The following is a 25,828-nucleotide window of genomic DNA, read 5'->3' as shown; positions in this document are numbered from 1 at the left end:
TGTGGTAAATGTTGGACTTTCAATGAATTTTTCGTTGCAGAATTCCGCTTTATCGATTCGTGACTGTGGACTCCCTTTGTATCTCAACCACTCCTTCCTAAATTATTTTCAATGCCAGATATGGTTTAGCACCAATCGGTATGATCCATAACATTAAACATAAATTTACATCATGTTCACTTGATCCTGAGTTCCCTCCATGACTCCTTCAACCGTACCGGCTTCCGTGTTTCGACACCATCCTTTCAGTCCCAATTTGTTACCTTGATCACGAGTATATTTGCGGAAGAAAACACCTACGTACAATACCTATTTCGTTATTCCAGCACTCAGCAATTTCATATAAAGGACTGAAGCCTACCCTGGACCTTTCCAAATATTTCAAACTCAGCTGAAACCAAAGACAGAGAGGGTCGGATTTTCTCCATGTGAAATGTTTGTTTTGTGATGTCCTGAATTCCTGATACTCTTTTCGTAATGTTCCTAACGACCGCTAGGTGACGGACACCTTGACGACATAATTGGCGGGAATTTTGAAAGGGAATTGTTTTCATGCCGAACTAAGGGCGTTTAAATATAGTGATCCAGGATTTCACGATCGGAATCCACAAGAAACAATGTTGGAAGAAGCTAAATACTGAAAAGAAACTTGCGATCGTAAGAAACTCATGTTACGGAAATAAAATTGTAGTTTTCGGTAATGATCATGGCAATGTATAGTTTTTTGCCCAGCACTAAAACCACACTGTGTAAATTCTCGACTCACAAGAAAAGTTATGGCTCCTGGGGTGCACAATAATGCTTTGTTTGCGATTCGTTACGTTGTTTGCAAAACGACCAACGAAGCGAGTAAAAACCCTAGACGATGCACCAAACATTAAATTGGGCGTACTAGAAACTCAAGCACTGAACACATTTTTTTTTTTCGTTATCGAGTGTCAGTTGAACCCGCGATAAAACCGATAAGCTCATACCCGAAGTTTGTTTTTATTTGAATCGACTCCTTTGCGGCGATGGAATAAAATGACCTCTTGTTCTGCTAGATTTTCAAGCAAAGCAAATCCTTAAGGTTCAAGTCGCTGCTGGGTAGATCAACAAGTTGTAAAGTGATCTACTGAAGTTTGCATTTAATTGCTGAGGCCACCATGAAAAAATATCAAGATACAAAAAGCCACCAATGCAGGAAAAAGTAACATCTTTGAATGGCCTGAAGGCATTAGGTATATGAGTGGTTGACATCTGTAATCTGAGAAAAAGAGATTATCAATTTCTCGCCTAGAGACCTCCCACACTCTAACTGAAATAGGAGAGCCCTGTTTATTTAGACCGAAATTTAACAGAACTGCAGCCATGGCGTAAACTTCACCAAATGTCTTGTTTGGAAAAACCCAGTCGGCTTCTTTGACATGTCTGCTGGTGTACGACGCAGTTCATGGTATCAGCGATTCGTAACTGACTATTTGTCCTATTAGAATCGTTGCGGTGTATATATATGGGAGCCGGTTACAAGTCTGCACAGAGAATTTATCGTCAAGACGTGGTAAAGACGTACACGTTAAGCTGCAAACCTTGCTTGTCGTCAGATTCAAACATGAGGTTACTTTTTTTGGGTCTCGTCATTTTTTGTTTCTCGTCTGTTTTATCCAATTCCATTGAAGGTAAGAACAATATCCTGTAACTGCCAAAAAATTATTAATGCAATTGGGTTTCAATTTCGTTTAAAACCAATTCATAATACCTGCTATTTTTGTTTTCTTTATTCCTCTCCGTTAGGTAATAGATCCGAAGACAGTTTGACGGATGTCTCGGTCAAGGAGGCAAAGATATGCATCATATGCGTGACGACCGATCAAAGCGAAGAAGAGGAAGAACCCAACCCATCTGAAATTGGTAGCATCAACCCGGACGCGGCAACATCGAATTTGGAAAGAAGGCAAAAATGGAAGAAAAAGTGGTTACACAGACGAGAAAAGAATCGTTTTATCGATCACCACCACCACCATCATCACCATCCCCATCGTTGGAGTAAAAAAGGTTAGAATTTCCGATGACATTTCAGAAAAGAAAAACTGCACTGTTAATTTCTGTTTCGGGAACTAGCAAAGCGAATTGAGGAACGCAAAAATCGTCTGGCGAACGGCAACAAGAAATTTTACTCGAAAATCCAGTACAAGGAACGTTCGTCCCATACCGACCAGTTGAACGATGCCATGGATAAGATGCTCACGCTTTTTTCGCAAACATTGAACAATGGAAACTCAACATTTCACTTAAGATTAAGGTAAGTTGACGAAGAAAAAAATAGAATTAGTCCACCTTTTTCTATAGATCAACTGTTCTCCATTCAGTAAACCTCAGGAAGATATGAAAATAGTTCCATGGATGTTCGTTCAACTCGACAGTAGCGCTGTTTCGGGCGAAAAAAGAATCACTGGTGGATCAGAAAACGCCAATAAACTAGAAACACCCGAAGTGGAAACCGATAATGATGTCGACGATAACGAAGATGACGTAAACGCTGAAGGCGACTCTAAAGTATCTACTGACATGGAAGAAGAATCACAAACTTCAGCTGAGGTTAGCAACGCAAAAGAAGGAGCCAATAAATCTGCAGACGATGATGATGATGACGATGACGACGAGGAAGATGCAGTTAGCGAAACCTCTGCCAATGTTAGTTGCGTAGAGAACAACAATTCGAAACGCTTTAATCTAATTTCAAAGCCATCACCTGTTATGCTGCCCGACGGTGCCACCGAATATTATGTCAAGTTGCTAAGCCAACAGGAAATCCAGTGTACAAACGGATCGTCAGTAGAGCCATCTACAGGATTGTCGTAAATTATTCAAACCTATAAAGAAATTTAAAAACATTTGTAATATTCGCAAATATCTCTCATAGGAAAGTTGAAGGTAAAGACCAAAAGATGAGCAGAAAGCAAAGGCGAGCTCACGCCCGGCGTTACTCAAGAAAAACATTTACACGAGTAGAAGGCGTAGAATTGATTGAAAGAAGTGGCGATGTCATGACCGGTTCAAGGGAGAATTCGTCTGTTCACGTCGTCGATGTTCAGTTGCAAATTGGCCCCTTGACATTTGTCATCGAGAAAAAAGCTGCTTATCCGTTTAAGAAGTCACGCGTTGCATTTCCTGCGCTGATGGCTCGACTACGCCTCAAGGTAAAATGAGTTTTGAATGAAGCAGAGCAAACAATGTGCTCAGTAATAACTCAATATATTTTTTAGGTTTTGGATGGACAGTTGATGTCAGCAAGGTTCAAGCCCAAGAAAATCCAACCAAGTGAAGCAGTTGTCAGCCTCCAATTGGGACAAGATGATGAATTACCCGGCACTGAACAAGTGGTTGCCCGACTTGTAGGTTACCTCAGTCAAGAAACTACAAATGCTTGGAACACCGGATACCTTCTCCGCCGTCTCAAAGGCCGATTTAAGCAACTCTACATCGGTAAAACAGCACACAAAAAAATTGATTTCACCAATGAAGACGCCAAGGTGCTTGTTAAGCTGCTGCTCGAGTCCACCTCTGATCAGAAACAGCCTTCAACAGAACACCCATTGACAGATGCTCCTGCACAGAATTTCCAAAATAGCGAAGTTTTGTCTGAAATTTCAACATCAAGGCCACTTATCCAATAATACCAGAATTTTCCTACAATCCTGAAAAACTGTTACGAGCCAGCCAATAAGTTTTTGTTTTAACTATTACGTTCGTTTATCGTTGCTTACTCATATCACAGACTTCGTAGTCTGTGCTCATATGGATCAGAAATTCATGAACCCAAACAGATGAAAGAGTGTCTTACCCGAGTTTGGAGCCAATCGAAAAATACATGGTTTTCCTTTACAGCTGTTATAAGCTTTATCTAGGTCACGTTATCGCAAAGATTTTACGAATTAGTTTTATTTGATTTCAAACCGGAAAACAATCAAAGATCAACTCAAGGACGAGATTACAAATTCAAAGAACTGCTCAGCATGTGATGGCAGTGTGATTTCTTTTTTGAAATAAATGAAGGCCACCTTTTGGAGTGTGGTGGAACTGTGTAAGCTGAACCAACGTTCAACCTTGTTGTTGCCCTTGCCGGCTCTTGTACTCGTCGACCTGACCCTCAGCACGACAACAAACATTACATAAACCGTCATCTCACGTAACACACAAGACGAACGAACAACTTGTCGAAGATTACCACAATGCACAACGTTTTCCGAAATGCACGCAAATGTACTTCGTTTTCGAGAAACCACCAAAATGTTCAAAATGCAGTTTGTTTTCCAGCTTCGTCATCGGCTATAAATAGAAAATTTTCATCTCAAGGGTAACAATATCTCTATTTTAAAAGATTAAGTAATGAAATGTGGTGCATTTTGCTCTAAACATTCAACAGATAATCAGATGCTAATTGCCTCTTTTTGTAATCAAGAACGGAGCCAGAATATGATGTTGTTATTGTTGGTGGTGGAATTGTTGGGATGGCAGCTGCAAGGGAGATGTTAATGAGACACCCAAATTTAAAATTTGCAGTTCTTGAAAAAGAAAACCGTTTGGGTAATTTGTATATCCTGTTATTTCAGTTCATGCCTCTAATGAACATGAAATTTGACCCATTTCAAGATGTTAACATAAGGTGGATAATGATTTTGAATTTATGAATAGATGTTTCTGTTTAATTTCAGCTGCACATCAAAGTGGGCACAATAGTGGAGTGATACATGGTGGGATTTATTATAAACCTGGTTCGCTGAAAGCAAAACTGTGTGTTGAAGGCCTCCACCTGTCCTACAAGTATTTTGACGAGAAAGGGATTCCCTACAAAAAATGTGGCAAGCTTATTGTAGCTGTTGCCAAAGAGGAGTTGCCAAGGCTGGAGGATCTCTACAACCGCGGAATTAAGAACGGTGTCCCAGATATTCAAATGGTTGACGGAGCAAAAATCAAAGAAATAGAACCCTACTGTCAGGTACATACAAAGTATGATTTTTCATCATCTTTGGTTCAGCTAGTGTTACATTGTTTATCCTATTGTTAGGGTCTGAAAGCGGTGTGGTCGCCACATACCGGAATCGTGGACTGGGGTTTAGTCACCCAATATTATGGCGAGGATTTCAAATCACTAGGAGGTGAAATTCATCTCAACTTTGAAGTTAAGGATTTCAAAGTTGCCCAAGAAAGTAAAGTCAAGGCGGTGGCAGCAAATAAAAAAGGCATACAAGTCACAGCAAGCAATGGGGTAAGGTGTTCTTCAATTATGCTTGTAGCAATTAGTAAATCGGAAGTGAAACTTACTCTTTAGCAATCTGTACGCTGCCGGTACGTCTTAACTTGTGGTGGCCTGCAATCGGATCGTTTGGCAGAACTTTCAGGCTGCTCGAGGGAGCCACGCATTGTGCCTTTCCGTGGTGAATATCTTTTGCTCAATCCTGCGAAATCACATTTAGTGAAAGGAAATATCTACCCGGTAGGGCATCTATAAAAACACGCAAAAAAGGAAAAATAAGATTCTTTACTTATGAAATTGTTTCTTTAGGTACCTGATCCTCGTTTCCCATTCCTCGGTGTCCACTTTACCCCAAGAATAGATGGATCTGTTTGGCTAGGGCCTAATGCTGTATTAGCTTTGAAGCGTGAAGGATACAGGTATAGCTAATTTACATGAAAACACGAGAACTCGTTATAATATTTACTTTAAATCATTAACAGCTGGGGAGACATTAACTTACGAGACCTTGCCGATTCGTTGAGTTATCGTGGTTTCCAGAAATTAGCATTGAAATATGCTTCGTTCGGAGTTCAAGAAATAGTCCGATCCGCCTTCGTTGGTTTAGCTGTAAAAGAGCTGCAAAAATACATCCCACAGGTTCAAGCATCTGACATATCTCGGTAAATAACTCTTGCCTCTAAACCTTTTTAATGTACGTTCATTTTCTGCATCATTACTAACCACTTTTATTTCTATTTTGCAGAGGGCCAGCTGGGGTCCGTGCTCAAGCTCTTGGTGCTGACGGAAGTCTAATAGAGGACTTTGTTTTCGACTACGGAATGGGTGAAATCGGTCGTAATATTATTCACTGCCGGAACACCCCTTCACCTGGAGCCACTAGTTCTCTCGCGATCGCTAAAATGATCGCCGATAAGGCTGATAAGGACTTTCTCCTTTAATGATAGATCTTCCAAAAAATTTTACCCATTCCCGCGTTTTGAATAGTCGCTTCTTGTTATAGATCTATTACAGTTGGTACGTTATCCTGTTATGGTTATGCTGTGGTTCTAATGTTCGGGACGATATGGAATCGTCGTTGTCTTGGAAACCTGGTATATACACTACACGTTAAAAAGAGAGTGAGATCGATTGAAAGCAATTTATAGCTTTAAACATTTTTCAACTGCCGATCTTACCCTTCTTTCGTCGTCTTAAACTTTTTCTTTATAATTGGTTTTCAACTTGCAGCGGGAGCCTACGCTCTTATCTCCACTCACAGCCGTCATCCAATGAAGCAAAATAGCGTGCCACATCATCGTCACCCCACCTAGAAGATTCAATGCTATTAGGACGTTTCAACAGGCCCCGCATCGTCGTCCCGACAATAACAACAACAAAAAGAGACACAAAAAAGAAAAAGAAGAGTAAGTCAGGAAATGGGGTTTTTTGATTGCCAAGGATTTTCTATTCTTTCTCTCATCTTCAAAAGTGTCCCGTCACTCCCTCTCTTGCTCTTTTAACTTCCATCCCAAAAGTTTTTTCCAACTTATCAAAGCGAAAGGAGATGAAAGAACTCGGAAGATGTAAAAAATAAATGGGCATCGTTAGTTTTATTTCGAGACCGACGAATCTTTCGAAATCCGGATGAATAAATAATAAATAAATAAACAACAATCCGTATGTTGTTTTTAACCCCCTTTTAAAAAAATAATAATAAAAAAAAAATCCTTTGGGGAAGGGGATAAAGTAGCTCGTCTTTCTTCTAAGCAAGACAACATTTTTACTTATCTTTATTCTTTTTACGGTAGCTGTTTGGACGGGTACAACTATAAAAGTTCATCCACATTTTTCTCGTTTGTTCGGTCAGAGACCGCACAGCGCGATCGTTGGACTGTCTCGCCTTACACGCACAGACACAATCTTTCACAGCTTTCAACTGGATATTCAAATGTACCAATGAAACAGACACGGAGCGTGGGTTTAGAATCAGCGGGTGGGAGATGCCATATCGATCTGACATTTTCTACACACACACACACAAGAAGAAGAAAAAAGAAAAAGGTCTGCGGGGTCTGCCGTAAATAACAGGCTGGCGCGACTGATTATTTGACGATATACACACCCTAAGGTTTATTTATTTTTTTCACATGTATTTACATGCATATTGAATTGAAGAGGAGAAAAGAAATGAATAGTTGAAGAAAGAAGATGGAGAGCTATTTTGCGACTGTCTGACAGCGCCCTATTAGTGGGTCGGTTGAATTGTGCACTGTCACACTCGAGGAGCATCAAAGAAAACGTTCACAAACACGGACCGCTACACGAGCTTCGCAATAACACACAAGAAAAAACGAAGCCGTGAGAGAAGAAAAAGGACCGAAGTCTTACGTAGGCCTCGCAACAACAATAACGCATTTATATACCAGAAGCGAACAACAATTTTCTTTCTACGTATAGCCATTACCAGCGCAATAGCAAATGTCGGAGTATTACTTTTCATTCGTCCCTGGTGCGTAAAGAAAAAAGGTTTTTTCTTCCTTGGCAGAGATTTTCTTTCTTTCTTTCCCTGTTGTGGGGAGTATGGCCTTCCTTTTGTGGAAAATGGAATGAGACAGACGAAAGAAATATATAACCCTCCAAAGTACGAAGAGGGTAGAAAAGAAAAAGAAGATGGAGGGTTGCTTGGTTAGTAATCATCCCCCGGTGCCAGTGGGCGGTCGTCTGCCGTGTGGCGCCCGCGCCGGATACACCAGTCGCCGAACCCAATATAGTGCGCGTTAAAAAACCAAAAACCAAAAAGAAATTCTTCACTCTCCTATATATCTTACATTTTCTTTGCAATATATAAAGTCTTCTTCTTTCATTTCTTTCTACATCACAGTACCTCCACTTTTCCACGCCCTCCTACCTCCGTATACGCTACACGTAACTAATCTTAGTCAACCCTTTTTTGTTTTCGGTTTGCACTTTACAGGGGGGGGGGGGCGAATAGGAAACTGTTTGATGTAGTACATGCGTATACGATAACATTGAATCGAATGATAATGGTGCTGCTAAGAGAGAGAGAAAAACCAAACAAATGACGTCGTTGTCAAAAGGAAAACGTGAATTTAGACGCAGTTTAATGACTTCAAAACGATTTAGAAATGTTGTGTTATTTCCTTTTCAAATGTCTGAATGGTTGCATAACGTTTCTTTTGGAATACACGCACGGATGCATCTGATTGCCTCTAGTTGCTCAAAAGAAACAGATGATTGGAAACTCGAATCAAAAGGGCAAAAAGAAAAAAAAGTAGAAGAATATACGAAAAAAAAAAGTTGTAAATCCAACGTCTTCGCTTTGGCTTCTGTCTTTCTTATTCAATAGTTGCCATGTATGTTCAATGATCAACCGTGCGGGAATGCCTATATATATATTTCCTCTGCTACCGTTCGGGATTATTATTATTACTATACGATGTCTTTCCGCTTCAATACTCCCCGACGCATATTTCTAGCTTCTTCTTCTTCGTCTTGCCATCAAAAGTAACCCTTCCTCTATGCCGGACATCAATGGGGTTTCTACTTTTTTTTTTTTTGTCGGTGCCCGGCAACCGATTTGTCTGCTCCACTTCAACAACCAAAAACTCGACAAATTACTTTTTTCTTTCTTTTTCTCTTTTTCTATTTAATGGTAGAAAAGTTTTCGAGTTCTCTTTAAAAAAAAAGAACGAAAAAAACTCAACAGGAAATGGTGGAAATAACCCGCACGACTTGTTCTGTTGGTGTTGGAACGCATCGTGTCAAGATGACGTGTGTGTTTTTTTTTTTCTCGTATTTTCTTTCCCTTCCATTTCCAGTTTATCGGCATGGAGGGGAACTGTGAAGTACTTGAACGTCTTCCTCTCTGTTTGTATGTGTAGTAATACGGTCGAGAATGCGGTTTAAGGAAAAGCCAAGAAAAACGGGGGAGTGAAAAACTACAATGAAATCCTAAAATGCAGCTCGGTGCGTGCTAGCACCGAGTTTAGCGGCTAAGGGAGTGTGCCATTTCCAAACAAAACAAGTCAGACAAAAGAGTGGCAGACGAAGAAGAAGGTAGGAGGATCGTTCGTATATAGTCCCCCCCCCAAAAAAAAAAAAAAAAACAGTCGACATAACAAAAGAGGACTTTCAAACATTTGTAGCATTAACAGCTGAACTGAGAGACCGGTAGTCAGTAAGCAAAATCGTTCATGCTCATAACATCTGACTAGAAGGGGACCGATAGTTAGAGATACGTAAGCAACAGGGGGAGGAGTGTTGAACAGCTAGAGTTGTGTACGATCGACAAAAGAACTCGAGGATAATCTGCTGAACGATAAGCACGAGAAAACCAGATGAATCGAACAAAACAAAAAAAAAAAGGAAAGAATTCCGGCCGCTAGAGGGATACAAGCAATCCATTGTTGTTAAAGGGACATGGTTGCAGGGGGTGAAGTGTTGGCTGGGGGTTGTCTTTTGTACACAACGAACCAAGGTGAGAGAGAATCTAGCAACTACAAAAGAATAATATCAGAACCCAGATACAATTCCCGCTTTTGTGCTCCTGCAGCCCCTACCGTAAGGAGGAATAGAAAAAGAAAAGAAAAAAAGTAGAAAAGGAAGAGAATGCGAAAGGTGGATAAAAACCAAGAGGTGATGGAAAAGAGATTGGTATATAAAAAAAAGGGGAGAAAGAAGAAGAGAAAGAGAACCTTGCCCGGAGCCACACAGTTCCAGCAGAGGAGGAGTATAACCCCGGAATGTTGAATGCTCCACCTCCCCCTTTTTTTTGTGTGTGTGTGTTTTCCTCCCCCCGCTACGACCCATCCGCACACACGAAGCGCTGCTTTTCTCTTCCCCAGTCGCACCGCCAACTGCCTGACCGTCGGCAGCATCGTTCGTGACGGGTCGTCCCTATATATCTGTGCGTGTATCGTGTGAGTGTGTCTGTGTTCCAGTGCAAAGCTACACACGTTCGTCAATTGATCAACCGCGGCAGGAGGAAAAAAACCTATTATTGATTGTGACTAGACCTCACACGCCTCTTCCACGGCCTTTTTTTTTTTTGAATTATCCTTTCGTTTAGATCATTTGACTTGATGATGTGATTGAATATTGAACGTGATTGGTTCATTTACGCCGGGATTTTCTATTCTTGTTCCTACTGTGCGCAACATCTAAAATTAGTTTGAAAGAAAAAGATTTAAAAGAAAACGAGAAAAAAAAATGGAGGACGAATTGAAATGTCCGTCGTGTCGCCAATTTTTCGCGCAGCCCGTCTTACTGCCATGTTTTCACGCAATGTGTCTCAGTTGCGCGCTGCAGAATCAACAGCCCGTTGTCAACAATTTGGCCAGTCATGCGACAGCTCACGAACAACAACTGGAACAGCCATTACCACCACCACCGACCGAATTGCAATTACTCTCTGAATTGCATTGCAACGATTGCAACGATTCGGATCAATTGTCCATTTTGAGCGAGACGGACAGCGGAGTTGTGGTCAGCACGAGCGGCAGCAGCGGAGGCAGCAGCCGGCCGAGCAGTTGCCACATCCAAGGCGCATCAACGACGACGACCGCAGCCAACCATTCAACTGTTGCGGCCGCCACAATTTCGCTCAGCTGCCCGTCGTGTCGCAAACTCGTCTACTTTGATGAAAACGGAGCTCAAAATCTGCCTCGCTACAGGGCCATGCAAACGATCGTGGACAAGTTCACGGAGACGTGTAACCGTTCGTCAGCCAACGCCAGCACAGCGTGCCAACTGTGTCCGGACACGACCGAAGCCGGCCAGCAAACTGCCACCGTCTTTTGCCAACAGTGTCAAGTTTTTTACTGCGACCGCTGTCGTGAGAATTGCCACCCGGCCCGCGGTCCACTTGCTAAACATAGCCTCATCTCACCGCATCAGGGACGTCTAGCTCTTCGTTCTCTCAAAGAAAAATTCAAGGTGCCTAAATATGATCTTGTTTTGTTCGGTTTTTTTTTTTAAAGCTAAAATCACAGAACAAAATGGCGGTTAGTGAAAGAGGACGATTTCATTCTTTTGAGGAAAGGGATGAACGCTATTGACGTTCTTCCCGCAGTCTACACATTAATTATTCAAATGATTTGTGATGCGTGAAAAGAAAACTAGAAACCAGATGGAAAGATACTGTCGTCTTCGTTGACAAGCGATCTATTTGGAGGCATGGGAAAGAAAACCAAGAGGGATGTAGGCATAGGGCGATAGTGTCGCTTGTTGGAATTCGATTGTAACCGAGTTTCTTCTACCCCCTCCATCCCCCCGAAAGATGAAAGAAACAAAACTATCGAGCGAGAATCGCAGCCACGCGTATCGGTTAGGTCGATGAAAAAATATTCAGATTTTGTTTTTTTGTTTTTTTTTTTGTGTTTTTTTTAGATGAAGTTTCTTCTAAAACTGTCCAGCTCTCAGCAGTTTGGTTAAAAAAACAACAAAATTATTTTTACACTGGAACAGTCACACGGCGACATCTTGTCGGCTTGTCAATTCTTCTTTTTTCTCTACATTTTAATGATAAACACGTTAGAATGCAAATGACTGTTGTGTGTTTACTGAAAAAAACAAAACAAAAAACATTCCATTCTTTCTATAACTGAAATAGTTTGAACGACGATAATTCCATTGTTTGTCGTCTTTTTCATTTGAATACCGTCAAACAAAAAAACAAAAAAGCACAAAAGAAAAATAGAAGAGTTTCTTGGACTCGATCCCGGTTCCTATTTTCGGTAGCGAGGGGCAAGACAACAACACGAGTAAATTGAAAAGAAAAAAAAAGAACAGACATACGTACACCGTTGATGCCTGTGTCAACGGTCGTGACCATATCAAGAGGCCTTTCGTGTGTAACACCGAAACGACACACGTTACAATCGGGATCGTAAAATAAAAAAAAAAACAAAAAAAACAAGCCAACAGTTTGAAAAAGGAAACCATAAAAATAGTTTGGTCAGATTATTTCTGTTCTTTCGAATCCAAAAGAATTGTCATAGACGAATCCAAATTGGGAATGGAGGAAAATCAGATTTAAGAAAGGGGAAAAAAAAAACTTGTTGACGATTTCATCGACTATGTGCTGTCACCTAACAAAGACTTTGAAAATGTCGAAGAAAGAGGTAGGGGGGATCGTCTATGTGTCGTGTCGTGAATGATGGCTCCCTCGCCATTTCTAAATGTGGCCCACGATCTGTCTAACTGCCATCGACTAGAACAAAGTAAGACGACAAAGACTTTGACAGCTAAAGACTGAACAACTCTCTTCACTGACACACGCATACTATCTACTTGATTGTAACAGAAAAGACTCGAATGTGAAATGACTAACCTTCTTTTTGTTTGTTGCCTTCCCGACAGCAACAGCAGTCGTCTTCAGATGCCGTTCCACACTGCAGCGAACACAGTGATCAGGTCCAATCTTATTATTGCAACACTTGTCGATTGGGAGCCTGCCACTTGTGCGTTTTATCAGATGCCGGTCGTCATCAAAATCACGACGTCCATCTATTGGCGCTTATCTGCAAACAGCAAAAGGTAAACAAAAAACGAATGTCAACAAACATTACTGTACACACACGAATTTCGTCTGCTTGTTCCACTAATGGCCCATTTACTAATGAACTGGTACAACAAACAACAAGACTAAAAAAAAAAAAATTTAGGGGCTAGAAAGATTTGGTGTTTTCAGAAATGTCAACAAAAATACCTATCGAGAGGGGAGGGTGGGGAAAGTGAGCGCGTGCACGAGTTTATTTGTCTAAGAAAAAGAAAAAAAAAGGTTCACGTGCGGGCGGTCGGGATCAGTTGCCCCACAGTTTGTAAATAAGCCATTGAAAGTCAAGCGACCCCGATGACGAGTAATAATGTGGCTATTCTTTGCAATGGGTTGCTAGTCCACCGAGGAGGGCATAACTTTTAATCAGAAGCCGACACGGCATTCGTTTACCAACCAAGTTATTGTAACGAACGGGGGGTTTTCTCGTATTGCCCGGACGGATGAGAAATCATCAGCTGGATCATTGGACAAACACCGAAATGCTCCGACCCCCCCGAGAGGCAATCGAACAACAGCTGACTGTCCAAACTTTTACTAGATTGGATGGCCACACGAAAAAAAAAAAGGGGAAGCAATAGGAAACGAATGGGAAATGTCGGAATTGAATTCGATTTGGGTGTAGTATCGTGCAACCCCATGTCTCTCCATTGTTGTTGAATGTGTAGGCTGTGTGTAACAGCCGCGCAGATGGCGCTGAACAATTTATAGATTATGTCTGCACACTTCATCTAGTCCCTCATTCAGAAGGGGAGAGAAAAATATGGAACAGAAAATTGAATTTTTTTTTTTAAAGGCCAGGTTTTAAAGAATGTCTGCGAACCAGACAAACATTCAAAACTCGTAAAAAAGTGAGCAGAAATATTTAAAAAAAAAAGTGAATAAAATGAATTTAAAAGATATTAAATTCCATTTCTTTTGTTGAACTAACAATAAAAAAAAGAAATAGAGGGAGGATGCTTTTGTTTTCATCCGTTCAAGAGGAAGTGAAGCAAGGGCTTTTATTTTTGAAGAGGATAAAGGGGGGCGACTATACGCCATAGATACGAGATCAAATGTAGTTCATTAGCGGTGAAATTCATTTGTAAAACAGAACGAGCTCTCTACAAACATACGCAGCCATTAGGGATGAAGTGGAAGAGAGGGGCGACGGCATATTAGTCCTTTCCCTAGGATTTGCTTGACAGACGTACTCGAAACTCTTCTCTTTTCAGAAGATTGTTTCCACTGCAAAGCAGAACGCCAAAAGGGGCACCTTTCATTGGAAAATCATTTAAAAAAATTGTGTTTGTTTTTTAAATGTTCTCTTTAAGAAAGAAAGCGCTCTCCTTTAATGAGTCATTTTCTTTACTTGTCATTAGGGAACTCTGTCATCAACCAAATAGAAAAAATAAAATGTAGTCTTTTGTTTTCGCAGAAGAAATCTTGGAAATTGAGATAGGAAAATAGAACGGAAATAAAAAAAAAGTGAGTGTGATATCGTCTTTCAGCGTGATATCATTTCACACTAGTCAAGATTGCCTCTTCGGGAGAAAGAAAACAATTCTCAAACCCCTACTAAATTGGTTTCGTTTTTCTTTGTTATCATCATCACCCAATCGATTCACGATTCTCCATCTGCAGCGGCCAGGCTAAAAATAGCAAAAAAAAAAAAAACCAAAAAGAAATAAACAAGTTGCGTGAGCCGATCGCCCGTCCCTTTCATCTCCAGTTTCTTTTATACACACAAATACTTCGTTTTCTTTCTTCTTCCCGGGATTCACCGTGAATTGTCTTTCCGGCACTATCGGCCTCCGCCATTTTCCCTCAACGGGAGCGGGGGAGGAGGCCATAGTCAACACATATACTTTCGGTCATTCTCTGGAGGATGTCTATAATAGAATAAGACTCATGTACCCCCTTCTCCCTACGTATAGAACTAAAGTGTGTATGACACTGTGCGTCCAGAGGATTTCTCATCAGAAAGCCCCTCTTTTTTTTTCTCGTATCATTTTTCTTCTTCCACCGGATGAACAAACCCATTCGGCGGAAGAAGGGCAAACAACTTTTTTCTGTCTCTGTCTCTGTCTCTCGAATGAGAGACAAACGTTTTCCGCGTGAATCAGCTAACGGAACGTGACCGTGAAAAGAAAAACGGATCTTTTATATTTCACGGCCCCGCGGCCAGAGAAAACGCATCGTGTCCAGGCGTCGTTTGTTTCACCGAGTCAATTATCCGACACAGGACGAATCCGATTGGATGGAGAGCCTTCACCTTTATATTCGTATATTTTTAAAGGCCTTATATGCCCCCAACATTTGCCCTCCCTTTTTTCCTTCGCTACCCGATAACAAACTAATGACATCTAATATTTGTCTAGTGTCGCGTGGCTTGTTATTCTTTCGGGGTTGAATGACTAACAGCAGCGCATACAGACACACACGCAAAGGAAACGAGAGATGGCGAAAGAGGGTGAAAAAAAAAATATAAAAAATAGACACGATATTCTGCAGGCTTCTCTGGACGGCCTGCTGGACTTTTGTGACACCCCATCCAATGGCACAGGAAAACTGCACCCCAAGCGTCCTGAAAAGCTCTCGCTATTTTATACACATATGGAAGGGGAGTAGCCGACGTCGTGGCGCCAGTTCGCCCCCCTAGTCTCTTCTATTTTCGATCAACTCGACTTGCAAAGGCTTTTTTTTTCTTCCATCCTCCCTCTTTCCCAGTGACTCATAATAAATATCCCCCTCCCTCGCTCCTAGTACATGCTGCATATTATATATACATAAGAATATTATCAAAAAGAGGCGCGTGTGTGTACGTACGTAAGGCCGTTTCGAGCTATTTGCCTTGATCTCTTAGCAATCCGGAAATGATTTTGAGGGAAGATTCTTCCCGCGGTTCGGGGATTGACTTGTATAATATTGTTCGTCACACTGTCGATTGGAAAGAAAATGGCGTGTGGGAGGACAGCCAAAACTATCGCATTACACACCAACAGGGAGGGGCCGTCTTAGCCGGAAGACACTCATGATGAGGAAACCAAGTCTTAAGAAGGGAGGGCGGAAAGACCGCGATAGACATTGCCAACACATCAGTCAAATATATTTAAAAAAGAGTCTCTATTTGTCTATGTGACTCTGTCTCGACGATCCTTTTGTAAAACAAGAGGGAAGCGGAGCCGTTGCGGTCCAACTTTTTGTGTGTGTGTGTGTGTATTTTAAAGATGGTAAGTAGGTCCGCTTTTGGCGGGAGGCATGTACAGAAACTTGCGTCTCCTCATTACTTATTAGACAGCAGTTCGCAGAAGGAAATGGGATCGCCTTTTCTTGAAGTTGCCATCAAGAAGTTGACCCGCCCTTGACGAGCAACGACTTTTCCTTTTACCCGACCCTTTCCAGTACAGCTGATGGATCGATTATGTAGGGAGGCAACAAGATGTCCATTTCAATACTGACGTGTCAACTAATGTAACTTTCTTTTTTCTTTTTTGTAAACAAGATCAACAACCTTATTCGACGCTATTATATTACTCCCCGATCCTATTTGATGTTTTTTCTCCTTCTCCCCGTTTTATTTCCTTCCGTGATGGTCCTCTGTAACGCGACTCTCCCTTACGCAACGTATTTTTTTTCTTTTGGAACATGTAGGGTATGTAAGGCCCGCCCGAAGAGATTTCGAACAATAAAGGCTCTACAATGAGCCAGTCAAAGAGCTAAAGGGGCAAAAAAAATGGAGTAAAGAAATCAATAATCGAGTGAATCCTATATGGTTAAACTAACCCTCCATTTAGGTTATAGGGGATAGAAAGGGGGAGAAGAAGAAAAAAAAATCCGTATAAAGACATAATGGATGGAATGAGAAACGTAAGTATTGATCCGACATTTGTAACGATAGACGAGTCACTGAAATGATTAAGTTGATTCATCCAAAAGAAGCTCCTGCTTGCGAGAGCGAAAACGCGCGTGAAGCGTTAACCCGAAATGATGAAGGAGTGCGGGGTGATTGAAGACGGGATGGATACGCAAATAGTCGCAAAGAAGATTTTCATTTCTCCACGTTGCGCTATTATCGATCGACCGGCTTTACAGTTCACCCCCCCCCCACATCTCCTTTCCATTTCTATGTACCTTTATCCGCCTTTGCTTGCTGCTCATGTCTTGAGAAAAGGCGACGCAAATGACGGGCATCATTTGCATTTCGAATTTAAACGCAGACGGTGGAGGCGAGAGACAAAGACTATTATGCTAAATCCACATCAACTCTTCAACTAAAAAAAAATAAAAATAGTTGACTGTCGTCTGATGGTGTGTTTCATCGATCGTGAAGGCTCAATGTTCTTTCTTCCGGTCAACAACGAACAGAAATAAGAGAAACGAAAAATAAAAAAAGAGAATGAGAGAAACAGAAGGTAACGATCATCACGCGAATGAGCGGAACGATCGGCCAGTAACGGAAGGCTCTAAAATCTTCCGCCCTGGCTCTTTAAAAACTCGCTAACGACGGTGCGCGCTTCTCTCTTCCTATCGCATCGCTAATTAACACATTCAAAAGCTCCCAGCCCCAACCTCGATGAGTTCAATTGACAACAGTAGACGGGGGGATAGAGAATTTCTCGGGGAAAATTGGGTCTCAAAATTAGAGGGACATGTGCATGCAAGTTGGGTAAGCGAGAGACAGCTAGTAAGACTAGATCAAAGTCGATAAGATCCCCGCAGTTTGAGACGAAAACACACAATCGAAGTCTGTCAAAGACGGAAATTCCGGACGATCGATGTGGCTGCCTGCGCTCTCGTTTGTTTGCCGCCGACGGTGGGGATACAAAAAAAAAAGTGACGGTGCATGATTGGAATAGTTTGGCACGCCTTCCAACAATATGAATAACTCGTACGAGCGCAACGGGAATTGCGTTGTAGAATTGGTTGGGAAAACGTAGAACTTTTTTTCTTCTTCTTCTTCTTCTTTATGGTGAGGATATGACGATTTAAAAAAGAAAATTCTTGCATACCTGATTTATTTCAGGCCGAGTTGACGCAATCGTTGCAACAGCTGTCGGAGAAAGCCAAAAGTGCGACGGAGGTGATCCATCGCTTGAAGAGCTCGTCGGAACGAGTCCAGGTAAATGACGGGTGGCCATCTGTCGGCGGGAAGATGAATGAAGTCGGTATTTTCATGTTCTATCCATTTTGCCGTGTTCTTTTTATTTCCTAGGAGAGTTGTGCCAACGTCGAATCGGCCATCCATGTTCAATGTCTGGAACTGATGGAAGCATTGCGACGCAGGGAAGAAGCCCTGGTGGACTTTGCCCGGCGTGAACGTGACTTGCAATTGCGACGATTGCGGGAAGAGGTGGCCACTTGCACGGCCCACCTGCAGCACACGACGGCGCTCGTTCAATTCTGCATCGAAGCTTTGAAAGAATCCGATTCATCGGCTTTTCTTCAGGTTGCAAATTTAATGTTTAATTACCTACCATTTTATTTCAAATCTTTTATCGATTGTTTTTCTTTTCTCTCTTTATTTTACAGATTGGGTCGATGCTAGTCAATCGCGTCTCTAATTTAGATCTGACATGGCGACAGGAAATGGACGAATTGACCAATCGGGCTAGTCCGACACTTGAGCTCACGTTGGACGATTTAGGTCTTCGGCGCAACATTGACCAACTGACTTTCCTGGAAATGAAACGTAATATTTTAATCCTTTTTTTTGTTTTTTTGTTCGACTGTTTTGTTCTGACATATTACCAGCGGGCACAGCGCACGTTCTTAGAAATGCAATATCTCGCTCTGTGCGATTATTGGGAAACGAGGAGAGTATGGCCTCCATCGTTCTGCTCGGCTTTTTCAGCTTAATGACAAACTTCCCGCTCGGCTGCGGGGAATTGGCCGATGATTAATGGAGAACCGCACGATCCCACGCAACAGTTTCACCCAAAGTTCTAAGCAAAGGCATAGTTCTCTTGGAACATGTCTGGCGCGTTTCACTGCCTTTATTAGATGAAGATGGATACCATTTTGGCCAGTGTATTCCCCCATGTCAGGCTATCGCCTTAGATGAAGAGAAATCGCGAACTCTATTAAATTTCGTTCTTTTTTTTTTCGTGGCCAAAGAGAATTATCGGGACGGTTGCCACAGGGGCCGGCCAAAAGTTTCAGTCACACACGTACACGCTTGAAATTGGAGTCTTAAAAAGGCAACTTTTTCTTTGTCTTTGGGAGGGAAAACGCCGCAAGTCATTCGTCTTTTCGGGTAGACAACGGTCAGCTAAGGAGCTTTACGTCTAGCCGTGACTCAATCGAATTACACGGAGCTTGACATGCGAATCACGCACGCACAGGCGCATGCCGATTGACTGGCTTACGGCCGTAGTAAACGATCAAACGGGAGTGAATAGACAATTGCGGGGAAATGGAGTTACGATCCCTCTCCTCACCAGATGATCATGTCCACTAGGAGAAGAAAGAGAAATAATTGGGGAATTTGAATATGTTACTTTCCACAGCTCCCGGGCCACCAAGAATCTTGGCCGAGGATTGCAGCGCAGAAAACAATTCAATCACCGTAGCCTGGCAACCGCATCCGGCCTCCTTTGTCGAAGGTTACGTCCTCGAGCTGGACGATGGAGGAGGCGTCGCCGCCGGCCGTTTCCGCGTAAGTCCCACACCGAAGAAAAACAAAAAATGTTATTATTCTAATGGGAATATAATTAAAAATTTCTCACGCGATATGTTCACCTAGGAGGTTTACTGTGGCAAGGAAACCATCTGCACGGTGGACGGCCTGCATTTCAATTCGCTTTATAACGCCCGTGTTAAAGCCTTCAACAGCAGCGGTGAAGGGCCCTACAGCGATTCGCTGGGTCTTCACACGGCCGAAGGTGAAACATTTTTTAATTGTTATCCGCAAGGGTGTTCCATTTCCACCTTTTAAAAAATGATTTTTATTTATTTTTTTTCTTTTCTTTTAGTGGCTTGGTTCACATTTGATATGACAGCCTATCCAGCAGAAACTCGTTTATCGCCAGACGGACTAACTGCCACGACCGACAGTTACGAACCGCGTGTTCTGCTTAGTTCGGTCGGTTTCTCACGTGGCGTCCACTACTGGGAATTCACCGTCGACCGTTACGATGGAGCAGCCGATCCAGCATTTGGCGTCGCTAGGCGAGACGTCGCAAGAGATTCCATGCTGGGTATCCTAAAATATTCAAAAATATCCGTTCAAAAAAAAAAACAGGAAATAAAATGAAGTTTAAAAATGTAAAATACAGGCAAAGACGAATTAGGATGGTCCATGTACATTGACCATCAACGGTCCTGGTTCCTACACAATAACGTGCACAGCCATCGAACCGATGGCGGAATCGACGTCGGTTCTACAATTGGTGTCCTACTCGACCTCGACCGGCGTCAGTTGAGTTTCTTCGTCAACGAAGAGCCTCAGGTACACACAAAAAAGAAGATTCAATTTCAGTGGGCCATTGATTATTCAATTTAGCGTTTTCTCTCTTACCGGGAACGGTCGATAATTTTTCTTTTTTCTCTTTAGGGTACGGTGGCATTCGTCGACCTATGCGGCGTTTTCTATCCGGCCGTTTCGCTCAACCGCAATGTTCAAGTCACGCTTCATTCGGCACTGGATCCTCCGCCCTCTTCGGCTTCCTTTCCGGACAGCGGCGAAGAGAGTGACGAAGGCCATCCAATTGGCGGCGGCGATGTCGCTGAACGAATCAACAGCGGGACGAAATCTTCTGAATCGATGACTTCGATCACGTGTGCCGTTGCAGCGCTCTGAAATACCCTGTCTTCGAGAGAACAGAAAGAAAACCAATCACAACCAAAATTCAAATTTGACTAAAATGTTCTGTTTGTTTTTCGAAATTGTATACATGAATTATGATGTCGAACGGCGCTTCAATCTCACCTATTACTGCTTTTATCTCCTTTCTCTATTTGCATATTTATATATATATTTTAAAGAAAGGGTTTAGTGAAAATCTAGAGCCCATATGCGTTTTGTATTGCTATTTCATAAATGGAAAAAAAAAGAAAACAAATGATGTCTTGTAATGTTGTCCAATGTTTCACGTCTCACTCCGGAAAATTGATGGGTCATTTGCTCTTGTTCTTTCATCTCTTCTGGTTTTTTTTTTTTTGAAAAATAGTTTACGAAGGAAAACAAAAACTTACATACTAGTCACTACGACAATTCTCTTTTTGTTGAGCGTTGGTTACATCAGCAAAGGTTCAAATTGAAATGTAAAAAGAAAAGGTTGACGTTTAATCATTTATTCGGACAAAGACACGTACACCTCGTGTCTAGCCGAAACAACAACGTAGAGGACAAGGGAAGGTAAGGGGAAGGATGTTATCGATTATTAGATTCCCTTCGACGACAAGCCACCGTTGTGAGCAAAACTTGCCTATCCGGATCCTTGTTTCTTAATAAAACTCTGTTCGTGATATGATTTTTTTTCCCCTCTTTTTTAAAGAAGGCAATTCAGAATTTACCTTGGTCAATCGAGAGGTACCTGTTGCCAATATGATCGGATATGAAATCAATATTATTTTATGATTTCCTTTTATCCCCGTCAGACACTCACGTTCGTTTCTTGGAAAGGCTTTCAAGAAAAACACAAAACATTTAGTGTCACACGGAACGAATATACGCGATGCTTAAAGCGAGCAGCAATATGGGGGAGGGGTATAGTTTCATCGTTTGCCATGGAAACGGTGCAGTCCAGTTGAATAACAACATATGCTTTCTTACATTTTGTACATAGTACACGCATCTAAAATGTATACTATACATCCACTAGGACCCTCTGAACTTTTATACAAGTCAAAGGTGAGATAATTCAACACTGACAAGAGAAACACAACCTTTTTCATGTACAAAAACAATGAGTTTCCTCCATTTGTTTTTTATTTCGTTTTCAGCGCTCTTCTATGCAGGATACTCCCATGACAATTGTATATGAAATTACTTCCCTTTCCCGGAATCATCTTGCTATTTCCTCTCTTTTTTTTTCACCACTATATATATATATATATATTTCTCTATAGAGAACAGAGGAAGGAAGGAAGGAATAAGGGGGGTAAAAAAAAAAGAGGGCAAGGATTGGAGTCTGCGCTGTTAGTTTGTTTCGGCAGTTACATAAAAGGGTAACGCACGTCTCTCTCGCTCTATCGCTTGTTTGTCAGCATAGGCTATATAGCACGGTAACCCACGCAGACGGCGGAAGAGAGGCGAGAAGAAAAACTTTTCCAAAATAAAATACAAAAAAAAGAAAAGGGGGGGAACAAGAGTGTCCGTATGTGTTTCCTGTGGGCGCCCGCCAAAAGAGGGAGCTACCATCCGGTTGTTCCAGTTCACATCTCGCTTCGTGCAGAGCCACTCCATTCACGCAGCACACACGTTCTTGATATTCACGCACGATTCGTCCGGCGGTCAGCGTCCGTAAACCCAAACTTTCATTCTTCCTCGAGAGTTGCCGTTGGCCGGATTTGCACCACTTCCACATCGCGTCGCCTTTTTCTTTTCTTTTTCGTTTGTTTTTGGTTTTTCTCCTGAGTTATTTGAAACATTTTTGTTGTTCCTTTTTGATTCCCACAGTTCTCAACAGTCGGTGATTCACTTCTTCTAGTGTTTCAATGGCACTTGATCCGCATTATCGCCAGTGATTCTTTTTGTTTTTAAAGTCAAGTTTCGACGTGAAAATTTGGTTTCACAAACTCCGATGGGCGTTGCGGAACCCAGCCGGTGTCGCCGGCCTATCGTTAGTCAATACAACAACAGTTGAGTTGTCAATGTGTTCGCATCACTGTCACGGCCTTGTTCCGTGATATTATGGAACACAAGTGTGTCCCCCACTGGACAACATGTCACCGTTTATCGACGCATCCAGACAGACAGACGGAATGCATTATTGGATATTAAATTCGCTTCTTTTATTTTACATGGCCTCCACCGCTGCCGGTAACCCGACAGGTAAAAAAGCGAAAACACAAATTAGCTATTCACTTATCGAAAGAAATTGCACGACACAACGGCATGTACGTTACTACTCTCTCCATTTCGATAACACACGAAACGAACAAAAAAAAATAATAAAATAAAATGGCGAAAGGTAGAATTTGCCTTGCAAAAAAAAGGAAAAAGAGAAAGAAAAAAAAAAAAAAAGAAAAAGGGGCAACACGAAGAGCTACTTTGGGATGGCGTGTATACTTTACGTGCACCGGTATAAAGTTTCGCTAGACTGATGCACGCACGCGGGAGATGTTGAGCCAAGCGAGAGACAGAGAGAGAGAGATGAGCTTGGATCCAATCGATTATTCCCTCGCCAGCGAACGTCATGAGAGAGAATGGCGAAGAGAGGAATAAAGTTTCTGCTGTACATCACACGGGCCGGTGATTAACGACGAAACTTTGAGCCAGACGGTAGCAGCTTTAGATAGTTTGTACAAAAAAGAAACTCGTTGAAAAATCTCCAGTTGAAGTTGTGTCGCTTTGCAACCCTAATGATCTAACGTTCCACATACTCTCTTAAAGGCAGCAATATCCCCTTTAATGCTGATAATTTCATACTTGTTTTCGTTCTTTTTCTTTTGATTTTTGTCTTTTGATTTTTATTTTCTTATGAGTTTTAGTGTTTGCTTTCTCCAAGAGGTGGCGCTCTAGTCGCTTTGATGGAATTCTGTTTGAATTTTTGATTTTTTTTTTTCAAATCCCGCTAGACGGAAATGGATGGGCAGGATCGACGGCCAACGAGACGGCCACAACAGCTGGCAACAGCTTAACATCGACGACGGCCAGCTCCAAAGTCATCATCGATTCGAGCGATGATATCATTCCGATCCAGTCCGACTACGATTCAGTCCGAAGTTCCGTCATCTTCTTTAGCGCTTCCCTTTCCATGTTCGCTGCCATTGGTATCATCGTCTTCTTCCGCAAGTGCGTCAACTGCCCCACAGAGAGACAGGACGGCCAGCTCCGGCACGGACGCCATCACTATTACACGGCAGGTGGCGAAATTGCCCATTTCAGGAGCTTGGTGGATCGAACGAACGCTGCCAATGCCGTCACGGTCGTCGACGTGGACGACACGTTCGATGTCATCACTGGCATCGACGTCCCGTTGAATCCATCGTCGAACAGTAAAATGACTAGCCAGGAAGACGAAATCAATGTGTCGCCAAGTCATAAAGCCACTTGTCATTATCCGCTTCTTTCCCTTGCCGATTCGACATCCGGATTCCGTTTCTATGACGACGACGACTACGAAGGGAAACGGAATCGACGATAATCAGGCACCTGGAGATTGCACGTAATAAGAACCCGCTGGCAGCAGCAGCATGGAAAGACAAGAGTTTTCATTTGCGTCCCCCCTTTATCAATCGATATTTCCTATCTCGGTGATGTATTAGTCGTTGATACTTGTGTTCGTCGATGTCGCCACAGACCAAAGCCAAATTATCGATCACTCTTTTGATTTCTTTTTTTTTTTTCTTTTCTTTTCGCCCCTTTCTCCTTTGCTTGCACAAGCGTCTCCGTCTCGATATTTGTGTGTGTGTGTGTCCCCAACCCATAGATTTGGAAAAAGAAGACGACGCCGAAATGCGGTCGATCGATAGTTTTCCCCTGTGCGCCCTGTCTACTTCCCTTGGCGTGTTTAGTCCTTACCCTAACGGAATTCACCATGTTGGATCTCGCACCCCACCCCTCTTTTTTCTCCTCTTTCTTTTCACTTGTTATATTACTGGTCATAAAAGAAACACGTTGGAGGGACTACCTAACGTCTACGCTAAGTTCTATGAAAGCTATATAATTATTTATCTGTATGAAACAATCTCACATATTATTTCTATACATGGCTGTACATACAATAAAGCAAATAATCTGATAATCTATTTGATATAGCTCTATTACTATTTATCCCCGACAACTCATTTGTGTCGTTTGATTTACCCGACCCTCTTCCTATTGTCTTCTTGCAATACAATTTACGAGTTGGCCAAAAGATGTCGCCGAAATCGCTGTTTGGCTCGTCCGGTATTATTTTGCTCACGCACGGTTCATCAGTTCCAAACCTCTTTTGTCTGTACGTGTTAAATTGTTGGGCGTTTGTTCATGCGACCATGGCAGCACAAAATAATAATTAAAAAAAAATGCATCAATAAATCGAAAAATAGAAACACATCACTCGTTTCATTATCAACGTCCCCATCGCCATTAAATAGGATTCAATCACGCACTCGAATGATTTTCCGGCAATTATTTCTGCATGCCTGAAAACATCATTTCTCTCGAGCACTATTCCGGAATACAACTGATTGCTTTGCTATATTAAAAAAAAAAAAAAAATGAATACCGGTCTGCGTCTACTCAGTTGTCAAGGAGATGGGGCGTGACAACACACCGTCCATCACGTTATTACGCCCCCTGCAGGATCTTACAGAGAACAATTTTCAAAACTCGGAGTAGCTTAGAGCTTAAGAGTGGTTCAAGTACTCTTTGTCAGTAAACGTGAAACGCAGCACGAAAAAAAAAAAAAAAGTAAATTACAAAAGAAAAAGGAGAAAGTAAAAAATAATGGGAAAGAACACCGAACGTTTGTCATCTCGACTCCAGCGGAAAACTAGCGCGGAGAAATTCACGTACCATTAGATCGAGTGCAACCGTGCATACAGCCACGTTTCGCGATAACCCTTATGTCGCATCACGACAGATCTTTCTGCGTTTGAAACGCAATTTAGAATAGAGAAGGAGAGAGGATCAAAGAGCAAGGGAACCCCATCAACAAAAATGAAACCTACGTACGTACAAGGGTGATATGGTACCCATCTTTCTTTTTTCTTTTCTCTTTGGCTGGCTAGAGAAACTGGCTGTGTATAGAACAGATACGATTATGACGCTTGGCAAAGTTTGCCGGATGAGGTCTGGAGAGAAAAGATAAAATAAATAAAAGAGGATCCCTAGTGCAATTTTAATACCTCGGTGCGTGCATATAGGGACGAGATATAAACTTTCACATTCGACCAATGGGGAT

General features: G+C 42.0%; 3 protein-coding genes, 1 long non-coding RNA gene and 1 other non-coding gene across 10 annotated transcripts; 3 read left to right on the top strand and 2 right to left on the bottom strand.

Moving 5' to 3' along the window:
* Positions 1–169: 169 nt before the first annotated feature.
* On the bottom strand, positions 170–1,880 carry LOC116928441. 2 transcript variants are annotated; one of them, XR_006650957.1, is made up of 4 exons: positions 1,739–1,880; positions 1,367–1,678; positions 362–1,246; positions 170–296 (listed from the first exon to the last, which is right to left on the bottom strand). It is a non-coding gene; the product is annotated as an uncharacterized LOC116928441 (transcript). The 2 variants fall into 2 exon arrangements; XR_006650956.1 differs by having other exon boundaries at positions 362–1,678.
* LOC116928429 lies at positions 1,493–3,864 on the top strand. Its single transcript, XM_032935510.2, has 6 exons — positions 1,493–1,658; positions 1,774–2,034; positions 2,101–2,281; positions 2,349–2,837; positions 2,903–3,179; positions 3,246–3,864. The coding sequence occupies exons 1-6, from the start codon at positions 1,493–1,495 to the stop codon at positions 3,654–3,656; spliced, it is 1,785 nt and encodes a 594-aa protein (XP_032791401.2). The 3' UTR covers positions 3,657–3,864.
* LOC116928442 lies at positions 3,707–20,430 on the bottom strand. Of its 4 annotated transcripts, none has more exons than XR_006650954.1 (14): positions 20,293–20,430; positions 20,049–20,218; positions 19,761–19,977; positions 19,341–19,703; positions 18,525–19,229; positions 18,251–18,452; positions 17,786–18,187; positions 12,570–12,759; positions 6,415–6,560; positions 6,203–6,339; positions 5,960–6,133; positions 5,739–5,854; positions 5,550–5,661; positions 3,707–5,485 (listed from the first exon to the last, which is right to left on the bottom strand). It is a non-coding gene; the product is annotated as an uncharacterized LOC116928442 (long non-coding RNA). The 4 variants fall into 4 exon arrangements; XR_004397209.2 differs by having other exon boundaries at positions 5,922–6,133; positions 6,415–6,545; XR_006650955.1 differs by having other exon boundaries at positions 5,956–6,133; positions 6,415–6,545.
* On the top strand, positions 10,065–20,968 carry LOC116928428 (E3 ubiquitin-protein ligase TRIM9). Of its 2 annotated transcripts, none has more exons than XM_032935509.2 (10): positions 10,065–11,173; positions 12,605–12,775; positions 17,800–17,895; positions 17,989–18,222; positions 18,306–18,465; positions 19,283–19,431; positions 19,519–19,657; positions 19,748–19,972; positions 20,051–20,223; positions 20,329–20,968. In XM_032935509.2, exons 1-10 carry the CDS (start codon positions 10,448–10,450, stop codon positions 20,572–20,574), a joined length of 2,319 nt encoding a protein of 772 aa, XP_032791400.1. In that variant the 5' UTR covers positions 10,065–10,447; the 3' UTR covers positions 20,575–20,968. The 2 variants fall into 2 exon arrangements, with proteins under 2 accessions (XP_032791400.1, XP_032791399.1); XM_032935508.2 differs by having other exon boundaries at positions 10,066–11,173; positions 12,599–12,775.
* Positions 20,969–21,916: 948 nt separating this feature from the next.
* Positions 21,917–24,978, top strand: LOC123475598. The gene is made up of 2 exons (XM_045178527.1): positions 21,917–22,770; positions 23,517–24,978. The coding sequence occupies exons 1-2, from the start codon at positions 22,662–22,664 to the stop codon at positions 24,083–24,085; spliced, it is 678 nt and encodes a 225-aa protein (XP_045034462.1). The 5' UTR covers positions 21,917–22,661; the 3' UTR covers positions 24,086–24,978.
* The last annotated feature ends 850 nt before the right edge of the window (positions 24,979–25,828 follow it).

The sequence above is a fragment of the Daphnia magna genome, linkage group LG8, assembly GCF_020631705.1.
Source record: "Daphnia magna isolate NIES linkage group LG8, ASM2063170v1.1, whole genome shotgun sequence".
NCBI lineage: Eukaryota > Metazoa > Arthropoda > Branchiopoda > Diplostraca > Daphniidae > Daphnia > Daphnia magna.
Note: the sequence above shows the minus strand (reverse complement) of the source record. Positions and strands in the feature narration are given on the sequence as shown.